Source organism: Botrytis byssoidea, assembly GCF_014898295.1.
Source record: "Botrytis byssoidea strain MUCL 94 chromosome Unknown BBYS_044, whole genome shotgun sequence".
NCBI classification, from domain to species: domain Eukaryota; kingdom Fungi; phylum Ascomycota; class Leotiomycetes; order Helotiales; family Sclerotiniaceae; genus Botrytis; species Botrytis byssoidea.
Window position 1 is genome coordinate 150,729 of NW_024065885.1, and position 16,204 is coordinate 166,932.

Genomic DNA, 16,204 nt, shown 5'->3' on the forward strand with positions numbered 1-16,204 from the left:
TCTAGAATTCAGGTCTGCTTTTACGGTCACTGCAACCGCAATTCAGACCAGAGGAACGATGTTGGGACTGATGTTGGAATTTCTGCGTTTAGGCTTCGCTATTTTCCCAAAAAATGATTTCGACATCACCTGTCTTGCAACCGAAGCACATTTCAAGGCCTAATTTGTTGCATCCATCGAAACATTTGCTACATTTATCTGATATTCAACTAGCCAGATATCTTCCAGGTATTCGAAGTTAACTAGAGGCCCCTCTCTATCGACCAACGGAGAGCCTCGAACTCAGCCCTGCTGAAGAAATTTCTGCGCTCTTCTGATCAATAATATCACCCAGCTGTCTAGGCATGGTTTTCTCCAACCTACCCTTGCAAAGTGACCATAAAGATGAACCTCTGCACCCAAAGTAGAATGGAACTACTACCTGCATACCGAGCGATATTAACTTTTTGTCAAATTTCTGTCAAATGAAGACTTCCGGGCGCTTGTGGGGGGGCGAATTCCCTTGGCTTCTTAGGCGGTTGGCAGCATGTTTGCTATATCGTTGTCCTTAAGAACAGGTTTGCGTACGTAAGTTTCCAACATAGAGTCATCTTTGGGGAAAGAGCTTCAGTACTTCCCAAAATTCGCGCGCACTATACTCTTCATGCAACGTTTGCCGACGTTCTGAGCGTATTTGGCGGTGGTCTGTTGTCTGACACATGTTTGCTTTCTGGTTCATGTCAGAAATCGTGAGATTGTTGGAGACTGTCACTGCCAGTGTGTTATTGGTGTATCTTTGACATTCGCTATTTGGATGATCTGCTGGTTTCTCATCCCGAATGCGTTCAGGGCTGAGAGGATGACCTTTCGAAGTATAAAGTTGATAGACGATGGGATGGATTGCATAATGTACAGAATTGACGTCCGGTTTCGTATCTCCCAACCATACTCAGTCTCTACGATTTATTTTGTACTTGCGTAAGTGGTCTACGGGCTGTTAGTTGTTAGTGATGCCGCAAATTTACCCACGCTGTATGTATGCATGATATGCTAGAGGAATTGGCTCGATGTTTGATTTTCATGGCTACATATACTTACCTAAGTTTACTACAGACTGAAGAGAATTGGACAATCTCTATGTTCTATTGAAACCTCCATCTTCCTTAAAACAATTTTCCAAACTCAATATAATAAAGTTTACCAGTTATTCGATTTTCACAACTAATATTGATTTTCCTTCGATAATTTATACCAAGAACGAAATTCCGATTTTTCTTATCGGGTAGGGTGGGGCATTTATACATTGGTTACGGTAACCTCTCCGTCCTCTAATTGCTACCCTCTTGGTGAACATAGGTGAACGTAGCCTACAATACATACAAGCGAATCCAACCTAATGTTAATGTCAATTCATCTGTTTGGTGTCTTGTTTATCTTCATCTCTTTCGTATTCTATCATTTATATCTTCACTTCTATCACCTACATCGATAATCGATCATCGCAGTATTATATCTACATTTATTCTCGTGCAATGATTCTCTAACGTCTTCATATACTTTGTACAAAGGTCGGTGGTGACGGTTCCTCGGTATTTACTGCTTGGGGACCCCCCTCATACGGTCTACATCGAGTCGGTGGTTACGGTTCCTCAGTATCTGCCGCTTGGGGACACCCTGACGGTACGTACCAAGTCGGTGGTTGCGGTTCCTCGGTATTTGCTGCTTGGGGACACCCCGACACGGTTTACATCGAGTCGGTGGTTACGGTTCCTCAGTATCTGCCGCTTGGGGACACCCTGACGGTACGTACCAAGTCGGTGGTTACGGTTCCTCGGTATTTGCTGCTTGGGGACACCCTGGCGCGGTTTACATCGAGTCGGTGGTTACGGTTCCTCAGTATCGGCCGCTTGGAGACGCCCTGATACTTTCGGTGCCAAAGAGTCAAGGCTGCTCTCTTATTAGCCTGGGTGGGTGGGATACACACATAGTGTGGGATCATTCTTCCCAATACAATTGTTCTTTGTCATCTTCATAGCTAATCACAATCATAGCACACAATATGGCGGTACCAATCGAAATACTTGGGCTGGAGAATCTCCTTGCGGAGAGAGTGTATATAAAGTGGGTTGATGACGACGGCTGTTGGACACTAGGTTCTTGCATGCCTTGCAACAAAAAAAAAGTCGACATTATTATGAAAGTGGTCTGCAATTCTAAATCTAAACGAGATGTTCATATACAGTTCTCAATTAAGGTGGCCATCAAGATTTCTGGCAAGCGTCATTACATGTATATGTTGTTAGCTGTTCCACCACATGGTGACTTTCAATATGCTTCAGAGGATGCTTCGATACAGAAGCTTGATGATTTATCTTATCTTGATGCATCCGCTCTTCATGAAGCCGGTATAAGCAATTTAGAGCGTATTATTGTTCTAAATTTTGATATTCGATTCGCGGGATTTGTGGTTCAAAAAGAGAAAGAGTCTACAAGTATCTGTCCCTTCAACAAAACGTCCAGCAAATTGATCCGTGCGATTAAGTCTTTATCTCTCATGAAGAAATTTAAGGTATATATTAGACCCAGCGATTATGCGCGGCAACATTTGAAAGAAATTCGCGAGTGCTTGCATGATACAAGTGTAGAGGTTTGTGAATCTGACTTGGGGAAGCTATACTTCAAAAAAGGCATTACACTAGTGAACTGGACGCATTTTAAACATAAGGAGCATAAGGAACCTCAGGATCAACCACCGCCACTATACACCGCCAACGATACACAGAGGGCGACGGAAGTGCAGGTTCCCCGTTCACCATTGATCGTATACATAGATAAGAAGTCATCACCCAGCATAGACGAAGCCATTATTCCAGTGACACCGAGTCCTGTGCCGGTGTGCCACGGTATCTTCTCGTCTAGCCCTGAAGAACTGTCAGATATCGGAGAAGGCTCGTACCTTGATGATGATTACAAGGATCTAGGACGTGTTGAAACATACCTTTAGGTGGAGGTGAACTCGGATGAGGAGTACCTCGCCGAGTTCAATGCTAGACAACTGGATGAAGCATACCTCACCGATATTCGAGAAACAAGCCGACGACTCAGACAAGACGCTACCTCGGAGGCTTTGGCGTCAGAATTTAGGGAGTGGTTGGATGCAGCAGCAAAACTAAACCCAAATGTTCTAGAACATAGAGGACTGACTTCCAAATTACTTACTCTTGGTGAAAGTGTCCGTGAGTCTGATGTTGCAAAGTTCGACGCTGTTAGACCCTGGTGCTCTGCGCTGTTGTTCTACAACCCGACAGATTCAAGCAGCACCTCCGAGTTGCAAGATTCGACCCATCGATTGCTCGTCTCAGATATGGCTGGGCTCATCAAGTCAATCAACACATTTCAACGTGGTGCTGAGATGGCTTTTCTGATGGAAGATTTCATAAAACTAGGTGGTGCTGCTCGCGCAGGTAATAAGGAGCAGTATACACGTTGTAAAGTTGAATGTCAATTTCGGATATTGGTCGACGAGAAGAGCAGCAAGGGCTTGTCCAGCAAAAGAAACACTTCGGAAATTGATAGCAATGTGTATAAACGAACCAGAACAGCGGCGTAAAAATTAAATGAATGTTCATCTATCTTCAAAACCGCCTTCTTGCTAGTCGGCGAAGGTGTAAATGAACCACCAATGAGACTTTCGGGGGGACGTCACATAAAGACACCGCTGACTTTTCATGATCCAGCAGTTGCAAATGCTGTTGTGCTTCGAGTCATTCAGGATGATACGGTAAATAATAACAATAAGATGGAAGTTCACAATCTGATCTCCACTCCATTACCATTTATGCCTGAGGCACCGAGAAGCAAGTGACCTAGCTTAGTTGCCTTAGACATCAGTATCGCTCAGGTGTCGTGCTGCCGCAAGTATTCGTATGAGACCTTCCGTCATTTGACGATTCTCTAATCCGCAATAGTGACCCTACCCCTCCGGCCAGTCAGAGCACCCTTCTATTATAATTTCCCATCCCTCAGGTGCAACTGAAAAGGTTCGTAATTTGTGCAAAGAAGACCTAGGTTAGACTGGCTTTCCTGCTGCATTAAGCACTCAGTCTTGCTTCCAAGCTGAGTACTAGCTGCTGTCGTCCTGCTTGCCACAGGAGGTAGGGTGGCGCACTGCGTTTTTCGCTCTTCGCTCGTTCGTTCGTGGTAACCGTCGGCTACTGACGGTACTGATGTGTACGATGAAGACAGCGGATGTTAGAACTCTGTTGCGCAAGGGGAGTGAAAGCACTGCCAATAGCCCATCTTTTGCACACGATAAGTTCTCGAGTACGAAATAGCCGGTAGCTACTTGAGCGGTCTCTACTATTGTCGTCATAAGTACTTTTTGTCTCGTCTTAATGGCAACACAAACTCACTTACTATGAAGAGTGCTCAAACAGTGGTCAGAAGCACATTCTTCACAATTTCCAGAAGATATACAATTGATCTTTTGCTATGTATAGTTGCAATTCAGACAATGGCACACTGCAGTATTCGTTTAAATCTTGTTAATTATGATATTGACTACTTAGATCGATCTTTCTCGTCTTCTGGTTCTATTGAATACACCGACCATATATCTTACACATATACAATCGTCTCATGAACCATCTCCCGGTTTAATACAATCTCGCTTGGATCATCACTGCTTTATGGCGTAAGTTCTTCTATATACATCATTTACACTCTCCAGGTAGTATGTTCCAGGTGCTAGGGAGTTCACATCGCCAAGAGGCTTGAAATCCTTCGCTCCGTATGCATTCTTCCGGAGAGTACAAGCCTTGTGTCGAGTTAGTATGTTATCCAAATGGACTGAAAGCTAAAGACTCACCTCTTCGTACTCTTCAGGTGTCGCGATGTGTCTCTGCTTAAGACGGTCCATCAAATTGACTTTTTGTACCAGGTCGGTAAGATCGCCGGTAATTTTCATGCCAAAAAGTGAGCTGGCAATGCCGCTTCCGAACTAGATGGTGGATTCGGGTCAGTCAAAAATCATGGGTGGCTAGAATAAAGGTGAATCGATTCACTTACACTGAACAAACCGATGGTCTTGCCTTCTGCCGCTTTGAGATCGATGTTGCTTATCAAGCTAATGAGAGAGAAGTACAAGCTTCCTGTGTACATATTGCCGCATAAAGAAGGGCCAGCGATACACGGCTTGACACGCTTCTTGAACTCATTCTTCGTGATTGACACAAGAGTCTTCTCCAGCGCCTTATCCTTGAGAGACTCCGAACGGCTCAACTTGCGAAGTTCGTCGGGAATTCCTTCCCATTCGGCATCATCGGTCGATATGAGACAGTCATTGTACTTAAGACGGCCGAACGATTTAGACACTAATTTGCAGTTTGGAGTATGGAATGCCATGTAATCGAAAAGTTCAAGAACCTTCTTTGGCACGCTGCTGGGCTCATCACCATTGAGTTTTCTTCTAGCCTCGATTCGCTCAAATAGATTCTTGTGGCATGCATCCAAAGCGCCAATGTAACAGCCAATAGATTCATGGCCGTTCACAATAGGAAACTCGACTTTAGTATCCGGCTTGTAGAAATCATAAGCATGAGTCATGTAGACACCCTTTAAGCCCGGATCGAGGGACAGCAGTGCATTTGGACCAACAAGCATAGCAACACAGCCAGCCCCTCCAGTTGGTCGAGAAGCGGCCTCTTTGTAGAGGGCTATATCGGATGCAACAACAATGGCATCTCGACCGTCCCATGAACGAGACTCTACCCAATTGACCGCATTGAATAGGGCATTCGTGCCACCGTAACAGGCGTGTATCGTGTCGATTCCTTCGAGACTTGTATTGCCATGTGGCTCGAATAAAGTGGTGAGAACTGATTTGATAGATTTGGCTTTGTCGATGGGTGATTCAGTTCCGACTTCAAGACGCCCAATAGAATTTGGGTCGATGTCGAAATTTCGGAGGAGTGAAGAGACAGCTGTTAGAGCTAGGGAACAAACATCTAGCAATTTGTGAGTATTACATGATGCTTGAATTGGCTGATGATTTTCAATGGTACCAACTTACCCTCTCTATCGGTACAAAAGTTCATATACTGAAGGCCCAATCCAATGGTATATTTACCAGCCGAAACACCTTGATGTTTTTCAAACAATGTTTGATCCAGACACTTTTCTAATCAGCATCATGAAGTGACTTTCGTGGGAGTGCTTGGCAATTTACCTGTGCTGGGACATAGATTTCCATGGCTTTAATGCCAACGTTCTTGGGGTATGCCATTTTGTGACTTTTTCGGCTAAAGAGATGTTTGTTTAAGGTAGATTGGAACTATAAGAGAGATGGGAGTGTGTGTATGTGAAATTTAAGACTTGAGTGGCCTGTATTAGTAGTCGCCGCTCTCACATACACTTCTTTCATTGAAGAGAGTTCTGAAGTCGGCTAAGCTTGAAAGAGTTAGGCGGTACATGAGGAGGCTTAGCGGTCTTTAGCGCTGACAACGACCTCGTGGAGATACCCTGTCGATGCAATATATCTTTTCGGGTTTGGATCCGTTTTCACTTGCAATACGGTGATGGGTGGTTGAGATATGCTACTGTTACCAAAAGGGCGGAAGTAGTATTCCAATGTCTGCTTCACACGAGATTATAGATGAATGAATATAGAAAGTCGGATATGTGACGATAGATTGTGATTCCTCTTCTGATTCATCAATGTACCAAGAGGACCATTTGAATTCTCCAAATCCAGTCCAACCAAAGATCTCTCTCCCATATTGCCAGAGAATATCATATGCAAATTTGAATTTACTTCTACCTGCTGGTAAACTTCTTTTTGCACTGCCATTTGCACGATATACTGGAACCAAATCGTACCCTGGATGAGATTAACATCTGTATCTTAGCACATTGCAATATCTAGGGACCGTTTCAGGGACCCGGCTGACTAATTATCTCCCGAGAGTACCAAACATCCGGATGAGCGGGTCGGATTATGTTTTCTTTCGCATACCAGAAGGATTTTGCCGGGCATGAACTTCTCCAAATTCAACTGTTCTTTAGCCATTGGACAATCCCTGGTTCGCTGAATCGTCTCATAAGTATTGTGGAATAAACTCGTATGACGTCGCGATATAGTTACTCAAGGGTCAGATAATCCCTGATCTGCTGAAAGATGAAACTAAAGTGGGGTCTTTATCCGAACCTCAGCCCCATAAAATAAAAGGGGAAGCTACCCCAGCAATCTTCCCTCACTCAAAGAGGAAATCATGGAACTGTGAACCAGTTGATAAGGATATATTTTGTATATTTCCAATCATTTCAAGACTTTTTGAATAATTTGATTGACCACGGTCATTATGGACTCGGTTAGACTAAACACGAATTCAAATTCTGATGCTGTCTTTATCATCAAGATGATGAAGTTACAAAAATAGCTCAGTCAAAGAACCTATTACAAGACTGCAGTTGTACGAAATAATATTTACTTATCAAAGCTGTGTTTAGCAGCCAAAGTTATTACGGCTTGTCACACATCCTCCAAGTTAATCCATAAAATAATTGCACACAGGTGAATAGTTTACCAAACATGCTCAAAATACAGGCATGGTAAGACTCGAACACATATCTTCCGTGGTCACGATAAAGTTCTCTGATAATCGATCTTTGTCGTCATCAGTAAGGAGCCCTCTCTATGTCCCAGCTACACAAGACAAGTAAAATGGCTTCAAAAAACTTCCTCGAACTTCAAATGCTTGGGAAGTGAGTCATGCTCAAGGCGATTATCTTGTTCTCGAACTATACGTCTGTGATCCGTCTATATGTTCTTGCTCAGCTTTGGTGATACTGGAGTTGGTTTGGTCCAATGTACTAACAGTGGAGGCTAGGTGCAAGATCCTTAGGGTTAGGAAGAAATGTTGTGAAATTTGGAAAGGAAGTATCTCAAGGAACACATGTGAAGCTTATTTATTGGCAGACTCCTTTGAAAAGTGTTCGATTTGATTGCATCTCTTATTCTAGTGACGTGAAATGACAACATTGACACTCAAGAGTATGGAGATACGATGAGACTAAGCGAAAAGAAGATGAACCAGAGCCGAGAAAGCATAGTTGAATGATGTATGTTGTGTAGAATACAATTGTACCGCAGCTAATTTCCGTTAAGCCTAGAAGGCTTGATTTACAAGGTGCTATGGAATTTCGCACGATGTATCTCTCAACGATGCATGTATGTGTTTTTGCGTCTTTGAACCATAAGGATATATTCTAGATAACCTAACATCCTTCAGAACTATCGATTTTCGGACAGATGAGACAATAACTCTTATCTTGAGAGTGCTGTTGAAGTCGGAAATGACTAGACTATCAATGCTTGCACGCAATATATCTGCGATGAGTTGACGTTCAGTCTTGTTTTCACATCGCACTTCGCGTGCAGCATGCGTTTTACATAAACCGTACTTTCTACCTTTTTTGTTGTTGTTTGATTTCAATATTCTACGTACCTCATATTACATGACCAGGCGAGCCCGCCATGCGATCGAAAAAAATCCCCCGTGATCTGTGAAATGAAAGAAACAGACAGACATTTCTGATTGACAAAAACCCATCCAAACATACAAGCATACCAAATAAAATCTATTTATATAGAGACCATTAAGCAGGAAAATGGCAAAAAATGGAGATGGATAGAATCGAACTATCGTCACCTGTGCTCACGGCATGGTCAGGACCCGCGCTTCCCGAGAGACTGCGCTGGCTCATCCGACCCAAAATATGTGACAGATATCTTAACCACTAGACCACATCCCCTTTAACTTTGATATCCTTCTTTGGCTTGTGTCATCCTAAATAACTTGGTGGCTGATATCCAGAACAAAGGGAAGGAGGAAAGATCGAAGCACTCCATGGATCTATTGACTTGCTTGAAAGGCAAACAAAACCAGTAGCAACGCAATCCGCACTCTCACCCCTTCCTACACCTTATACCCCTGACCCCCTTATTTATATCCTTTATTTTACTTTCCATCTTCGAATTTTCCTCGAAATTCACTATCAGGAGAAGAAAAAAAGATAGAGATGAATAGATTCGAACTACCGTTAAATAATCTCACGGCCAATCTTAGAGGATCGTCCCGAGTCGCTGTTTGCGCCTTCGGCCTCTCTACCTAAAGATTTAACTTTGAGTCAGATGTCTTATCCACTAGACCACATCTCCTGTCTGAATCTATGTAGTGTGTCAAACATTGATATAGTGTATATACTGTACAAATGACAGCTTCTAGGATTCTCCCACGCCACTAGTAGAAGATTCCACTTTGGAAGACCATGATTTTACAAGACCATTGGGTAAGATTAAGCGACTTTGACTTAAATACCTAGGTTTGTGTTGTCAAGAGGCTCACGATTTCAAAGATATCACGAGGTTGAAAAAGAGCTGTTGTGGTTTGCTTAGTTATATCAAAAGTACATGGAAGGTTAAAGACGAAATCTAATTCTGTTCTTCAAAAATAAAAAGTTCAACTTTAACAGAAAATTGCAAGTTCTCCAAGAAACATTTTTCGTTAGAACAAGATGATAGAGGAACCGCAGCTCCCCGACCAAAGTATGATTTTCTCGCTTCTTAAGGGTGGATCAAGTCTCGCCATTTCAAAACCTCCCTCCCCTTTCTCAACCCGACTGTCAAGAACAATAGTTGCGAAATATAGAATGTTGAAAACTCACCAAAGACTACCTACCTACTTCAGAACTAATTAGTCGATCTAGATTTTGTATATAATAGAACAAATGGAACCAAATACCGAACTAATTCCCCAATCGGGGTAAACACTATGAAGAATGAGGCAGCATTTTTCGCGTTTCGCGAATGCCTAAATTTCATTTCCTGCTGTATCGTGGGTGTTTGCAACTTTTTCAATTTCTTTGTAATGCTCATTCATGTGACGACTGCTGCAGCAGCAGCAGGCACTACGATATTGAGCATTTTCATCATGATAGAATACTCTTGAGATCAAGTAATTCCAGAGAATAGATTTGCATAGCTAGCCTGCAGGTATTGTGGAATTTTGGAAGATCCACCACTTGGCATTGATGTACATTGTACAGCCTTCGCAATTGATTGAGTAGTCATAACAGACTCGTGTAGTCTTTATCAGACAATGTATATGAACTTATACTGTTATACCAAGAAAGTATTGTGTATTGATAATTCGAAGATATTCCTGTGCCTACAAATAATCCTCCCTATTGATCTGTGAGTATACATACATGTCAGAAAAGGGCGAAGGATCTTGAGTTATAAGTGGTCCCGTGAGTTTCTTTCTCTTCAGTGAATATCTAGCGAAAGTCTCATATTGGTTGTGATATTTACCAAATATAGCAAGTGCTTCTTCATGTTCGACGGGTGAGGTGGAGATAGTCCACCCAAGATTCTCCATGAAATCCGTCTCCAGGACTCGTTTATATGTCAATCCTTTCCAGATTACCTCCACTGAACGCTTCATAGAGCGGGTTGAATAAAGCTCTAGAAACTTTTCTATCAAGTTTGGCAGCTCCATGCTGTACCAGCCGTCTTCCGGGAATAGCTCATCGGGATCAACAGGATCGGTCCCTCCACCAGGGTAAAATCTGCCAGTTTGCATGACAATAGTAATTTTCTTGTTAGAGACCCGCTTTCCTAACAATACAAAAACTTCCTCTAAAATCGGGTTGATATTGTCGACGCAGCCATATTTGAAACCATCTATGGAGGTGGCAAAGTATAGATGCCTAAGGTATATTTCCTCATTTGAAAACTTCAAAGGATGGTGGATACGCTCTCCACAGTGATTTTGCCACACTTGATCGGGTCGCTTTCCACACACGTCCAGAATTGCAAGAGAATTTCGATTGTCCGTGCCGATGGTTTTCAGCCAATGAACAACAGGATCCCAGTTATGATCTCCCTCGAAAGCAAATGTGTTCTTGTTGTAGAAGACTATGGCGGCTTCATGGCTCACCACCTTACTACAAAACAAGAGTTTGATATTGAGAGTGGAAAGACTAACGGATGTCTCCTTGTGGCTAACGGCTCGCCATATTAAACGTGAGGTAGGCTCGCCCGACCAAATTCGTCGTCTCCCCTTATATATGGGCAACAACTCGTGTTTCAACTTGCCTTTCCAGACAATGATATTTGATGTTGATACCAAGGTATAATGATAAACACTATCACGGATCTCTCTTGGAAGAGAGAAGAATGTGAGAGGGAGAACATTACGAGGTGGACGAGGGTAATAAAACCCTGGAGAAAGATATCGAACTGATTCATTGCAGGTATCTTGCTCCATGATATTGCAGTTGCATCATAAAACTCGCAGATAGGTAGCTTGAAATGTAGTTCAGCTGAGAAGCTACTCGTATGTTGGCACAGAGATAATGATAGATACTGACTAATCACGTGACCATGTAGTAGATAGTGGGTTTGAATGCACGGTCCATCTAACTGTCACCCTTGAGGCTTGAACCCCTTGTACCCCTGAAAATCGATCCAAAGAACAGTCCACAAAGCTTCGAAAAGGATACGAATCTAATCTGGTAGCGAAACGTAGACTCGAATGATCGGGGAATATTATTTATCCAAGTTCTCAACCTCAAAACACCTTTTATCTACAACACCACGCCACCATATAGCCATATTACCAAAACAAAGTTGTTAACAGTGGCATAACAACACGTTCTTTCATCATGCCGCCAGTAGCTACTTCTACTATTACAACCTCGGGTTCAACCACCCCCCGATTAAGAACCAATGGAGCAGAAGGTGTCTCAGAAAAGAATGAAGATGCCCCTCCACGACAAGATATCGATGTGAAAGAACATGATTTCTTTTGGACATATACCGAGGAACCTCATCGAAGCAGACGTTTAGCCATTATCAAAGCTCATCCAGAGGTAATTATCCATCTCAATTCCCTATTATTATCTCTCAATCAGGAATAGCTGCTAATCCCCTCCTTTAAGGTAACTAAACTCTGTGGACCTGAACCCCTCACCAAATATGTCGTTCTCCTCGTCGTATCAATCCAAATCCTCTGCGCCTACCTCCTCCGCAATACCCCTTTCCTCTCCTGGAAATTCTTCCTCACTGCCTACATTATTGGCGCAACCGCAAATCAAAACCTGTTCCTTGCCATCCACGAAATATCTCACAATTTGGCATTTAAAAACCCAAACTTGAATCGGGCCCTGGCAATTTTTGCAAATTTACCGATTGGAATTCCTTATTCTGCTTCTTTCAGAGTACGTTTACATCTATAGAATTCCTCCAGTTTCCCAAAAACTAACAAATCCCCAGCCATACCATCTTACCCACCACAAATCCCTTGGCGTCGATGGTCTAGACACCGATCTCCCCACTCGTTTTGAAGCCCTCTTCCTCGATTCCCTCCTCGGAAAAGCCTTCTTCTGCACTTTCCAAATCCTATTCTACGCCATCCGTCCCATCTTCGTCTACGCCGTCCCCTTCACCTCCATCCACATCTTCAACATCTTCGTGCAAGTCGTCTTCGACATCCTCCTCGTAAAATCAACCAATTCCTACAACTCCCTCTACTACCTTATCCTCTCCGCCTTTTTGGCAGGTTCCCTTCACCCCTGCGCCGGACATTTCATCGCCGAGCACTACGTTTTCGAGCGTCAGCCCCTCGCAGCCCGCGACCCAAAAACTGGTGTCGAAATCCCAGAGACGTTTTCTTATTACGGTCCTCTCAATTTCTTCACCTACAATGTTGGACTGCATAATGAACATCATGATTTCCCCGCTGTGCCCTGGACACGTTTACCCGCGCTCCATGAGATAGCCAAGGAATTCTATGCAGAGTTGCCCAGACATGAGAGTTGGATTTATGTGATATGGCAGTTTGTATGGGATAAGGAGGTTGGAATGACTTGTAGAGTTAAGAGAAGGGAAGGAGGAAGAAAAGTCGGAGGCTGGACGCAACAGGAGATTCAGGCTTAGATTTTGACTTTTTGTTTTCTTTTAGATGTGAGATGAGATGAGATTCGAATTTTAGAGGATCCCTTGTACGAGTGGAAGTAGGGACGTCATCCTTGATTTGAATTTGTATATACGATTAAAAGATGAGATGAGTTATAGAATGCATTTTTCAACGAACACATATACACATTTGTTCAAGAACTATACATGATACACATGATATCGATTGTCACTTCTGCAACTGTCTTTTACAATTTAATTGAGATTTTGTACCTTTCCTCACCAACTACCTACTATGTATCAAACGTAATTCGCTATCATTCCAGCACTTCATTGCCTACTCGCTCTCTCTCGCTACATACACCCGATACTATATTACCGATTTAATTCATTCCAGCATATACCAGGCCAGTCCAGCCAGATCCAGGACTTCTGGCCTCTCACCCATCTCTCTTTCCCTCTCCCGTATTTTTCGGGCGAACACATACGTAGAAGCCCCCTTACAACACAACAAAAGAAAGAAAACGTAAAGAAAAAGTAACTTTGTCAAAAGGCTGAACTCGTCTGAAAAAAAGCAATAGAATACAGGTGGTACATTCGTAATGCAAAAGCTGTGGCGAGAGGAAATCGAAAAAGAAAGAAAGGAAAAAAAAAATCAACAGCAAGGAAATGTAAATTATTGGAGGAATCGTCGTAAAATTAGAGGGCTCTTCTCTTGTACTTATTTCAAAAAAGTACAAGGAGAAGAACGAGGTCTAGAACCCAAGAAACCAGTACCTAAGAGTAACTGCACCCGAGAGCACCAGAGACACCCAATATTGATTATTTTGCTTTGTGTCTTTTCCTCTTATACAATAATGGAAGAGAGAGGTGCAACGCTATAACCCATCAAAGCCGGAAACCACAACCCAAAAGTCAGAATGCGAGCAGACAGGCACACCCAGCTTTAGATTAAAAGAACAGGTATGCGAGTAAGAAGCTAAGCAAACATAGAGCTGCGACGATTTGTACAGGCACTCCTTCTACACCTTGCAACTTAGTAGCCATTTCATTGACCGTCTCATTTGACGTTTCCCCATTTGCCACTTTTCTCATTCTCATACCACCTTGTTCGGCGTAAGATGCGATAGTTTTCTTCGCTTCGGCAAGTTGGGCTTGGAGTTCTTCGACGGAGGTAGGCATTCCGGTTGGAGCGGTGACTGCGGATGCATTACTTTCTCTGCTGGTACTAGCTGCGGGGTTGAAAGCAGAAGAGCGAGCGTCGCCGAGGTTGCGATTGCCGATTGGCTCGTCGTTGATACTGACAGAGGGGGCTGGGCCTGAGTTTCCTGGTACGACACGGTTTGCTGCAGGGGTGAAATGCTCTTCGGGAGATACTGATCGATAGGCTGGAGGGGCAGTGTCTGGGGTTGAAAGCTAGAGATGTTAATGTTAGTCAATTCCGCTTCCTCGGGGATGGTACACAAGGAATCAGAACATACCGCACTATTTGCTCCATTAACACCATTTCTCATAGGTGTAATGGCTGCTGCTCCTGTCGACTTTGGTGGGAGGAAAACGACACGAATCTTCTTCTCTTGGATATCCTTCTTATCTGCTCGGTCGACATGCTGTATGAAATACAGTTAGCGTACGTCCATGTGAGGAAATGTCCCTATGGATTATATATCGTGGGGGTACTGTACGTTTGAGGGCGAATCGACAAACTCCTTATCTGGTGTGATTTCGACCGACTGAACTAAGAATTTATCTCTGCACTTTGCATCGAGAGGTGGCTCATCCTTCATTGCCTGTAAAAGAACTATGCCAGCAAGATTAGCCCTAGCCACGTACTGTTTGCCATCCTAATCGGCGCATACCAGTGACATCTATGCTTCTTCCCGGTTCCAATTTACCAGAGTTTGGTCGCACGCAGTATCTATTCGCAAGTATTAGAACGCTATTTCGAAGGTGTGAGGTGTAGTAGAACCAACTGTTTGGGCGCAGTGGTCTTGACCTGTTGAAGAATAAACCACATTAGCACTTGTAGAACGGCCAACGACACGGCAGCAGATTTCCCTACCTTGAAACCAACGGGAGTACGATTAGGATTTCTAATTCTCAATGTTTGCGACACCTCCGTGGTAAAAGGACCTGCCACATGTTAGAATTTCCCATCTCGTGTCTTTCCCTCTCTCGGAGAAGAATAATTTATGATAGCGTACGGTGAAAGCCAAGCTCTTGCGAATCTATTTCGACGGACATGATGGGCGTATTACTAATGTTGGTTCAAAGTATTCAAAGTGTTTGTGAGGTTGTGGGATTGTGGGATTAAGCCAGAATAATATTTGTAAGTTGAGGAATTATTTATTAGGATGGGGTGTGTTTCGCTCGAGGTGGTTGATATGTAATGACGAGGGTCCGAGAGTGACAAAGAAGGTGATGGGTGGTCGTTTGTTATTCCCTGTTGGATTATTACGGCCAATACATATGATGATACATATGATGATGGATGTGGTAGATGGGTAGAAGAGTAGAGAGAGTCTCGTATGTATGTCAAGTCTGTATGTATACCTATGTATTTGTAACTTTTAAGAAATAAATGATAAATTGTTAAGAAAGGGGTGAATTATCATTATCCTCTTATTATTATTGGATTATTAGTTTGATTACCTCCAGCTACCTACCTGTGATCATACTCGATTGGCATTTATACCTGGCTTTTACGAATAATGAAAAAAATCATGTCTTAATTTGATTTCAATTATTGTCATGAATTTTGGCATTCCTGTCGATCAAACCTTCAATGTCTTCAATCAACAATAAATACCTAGTTCAAGTTGGCTGGTGGGCAAATGAATGATCACAAGTGCCTACTGTGTTGTGTGTATAATGAATGTATAGGCTCGAGTGTGAGTAAACACAAAGTATACTTGACTGGAGATGGACATCTGGACTATTCGGCGATAAGTCGAGTAGTGGATTATTATATACACCTAGCTGCCCAGAGAAGTGTGTATGTGCGTGTGCGTGTGTGTGCGTGTGCGTGTGCGTGTGCGCGTGTGTGTGTGTGTGTGTGTCTCTGTGTGTACATACGGTAGGTGGAAATCTAACGTCATTAACAGATTCATATCTAATCAATCAATTTTATCCTTTATACCTACCAGTAGTAAGTAGTCCTTGTGCCATTTGATCGTTCTATCACATTCCGAGTGTGGAGGTGTATAGATCTAAGTCTACCCGAGTATCTATTGCCTTCACTTCAATCTA

The 16,204-nt window shown here is 43.0% G+C and overlaps 5 protein-coding genes across 5 annotated transcripts; 2 read left to right on the forward strand and 3 right to left on the reverse strand.

Annotated features, from left to right (window-relative positions):
* Positions 1-2,038: 2,038 nt before the first annotated feature.
* On the forward strand, positions 2,039-3,589 carry EAE97_011935 (uncharacterized protein; the record flags this gene model as incomplete). The annotated part of the gene is given in 2 exon segments (XM_038882449.1): positions 2,039-2,965; positions 2,984-3,589. 2 exon segments carry the CDS (start codon positions 2,039-2,041, stop codon positions 3,587-3,589), a joined length of 1,533 nt encoding a protein of 510 aa, XP_038726749.1.
* A 1,068-nt stretch (positions 3,590-4,657) lies between these two features.
* On the reverse strand, positions 4,658-6,262 carry EAE97_011936 (uncharacterized protein; the record flags this gene model as incomplete). The annotated part of the gene is made up of 5 exons (XM_038882450.1): positions 4,658-4,795; positions 4,847-4,978; positions 5,047-5,984; positions 6,050-6,152; positions 6,206-6,262. The coding sequence occupies 5 exons, from the start codon at positions 6,260-6,262 to the stop codon at positions 4,658-4,660; spliced, it is 1,368 nt and encodes a 455-aa protein (XP_038726750.1).
* A 3,943-nt stretch (positions 6,263-10,205) lies between these two features.
* EAE97_011937 (uncharacterized protein) lies at positions 10,206-11,306 on the reverse strand (the record flags this gene model as incomplete). Its single annotated transcript, XM_038882451.1, has 1 exon — positions 10,206-11,306. The coding sequence occupies one exon, from the start codon at positions 11,304-11,306 to the stop codon at positions 10,206-10,208; it is 1,101 nt and encodes a 366-aa protein (XP_038726751.1).
* A 397-nt stretch (positions 11,307-11,703) lies between these two features.
* On the forward strand, positions 11,704-12,976 carry EAE97_011938 (uncharacterized protein; the record flags this gene model as incomplete). The annotated part of the gene is made up of 3 exons (XM_038882452.1): positions 11,704-11,910; positions 11,980-12,258; positions 12,314-12,976. The coding sequence occupies 3 exons, from the start codon at positions 11,704-11,706 to the stop codon at positions 12,974-12,976; spliced, it is 1,149 nt and encodes a 382-aa protein (XP_038726752.1).
* A 930-nt stretch (positions 12,977-13,906) lies between these two features.
* On the reverse strand, positions 13,907-15,199 carry EAE97_011939 (uncharacterized protein; the record flags this gene model as incomplete). Its single annotated transcript, XM_038882453.1, has 7 exons — positions 13,907-14,371; positions 14,437-14,565; positions 14,641-14,756; positions 14,815-14,873; positions 14,929-14,951; positions 15,018-15,088; positions 15,160-15,199. 7 exons carry the CDS (start codon positions 15,197-15,199, stop codon positions 13,907-13,909), a joined length of 903 nt encoding a protein of 300 aa, XP_038726753.1.
* Between the last annotated feature and the right edge of the window lie 1,005 nt (positions 15,200-16,204).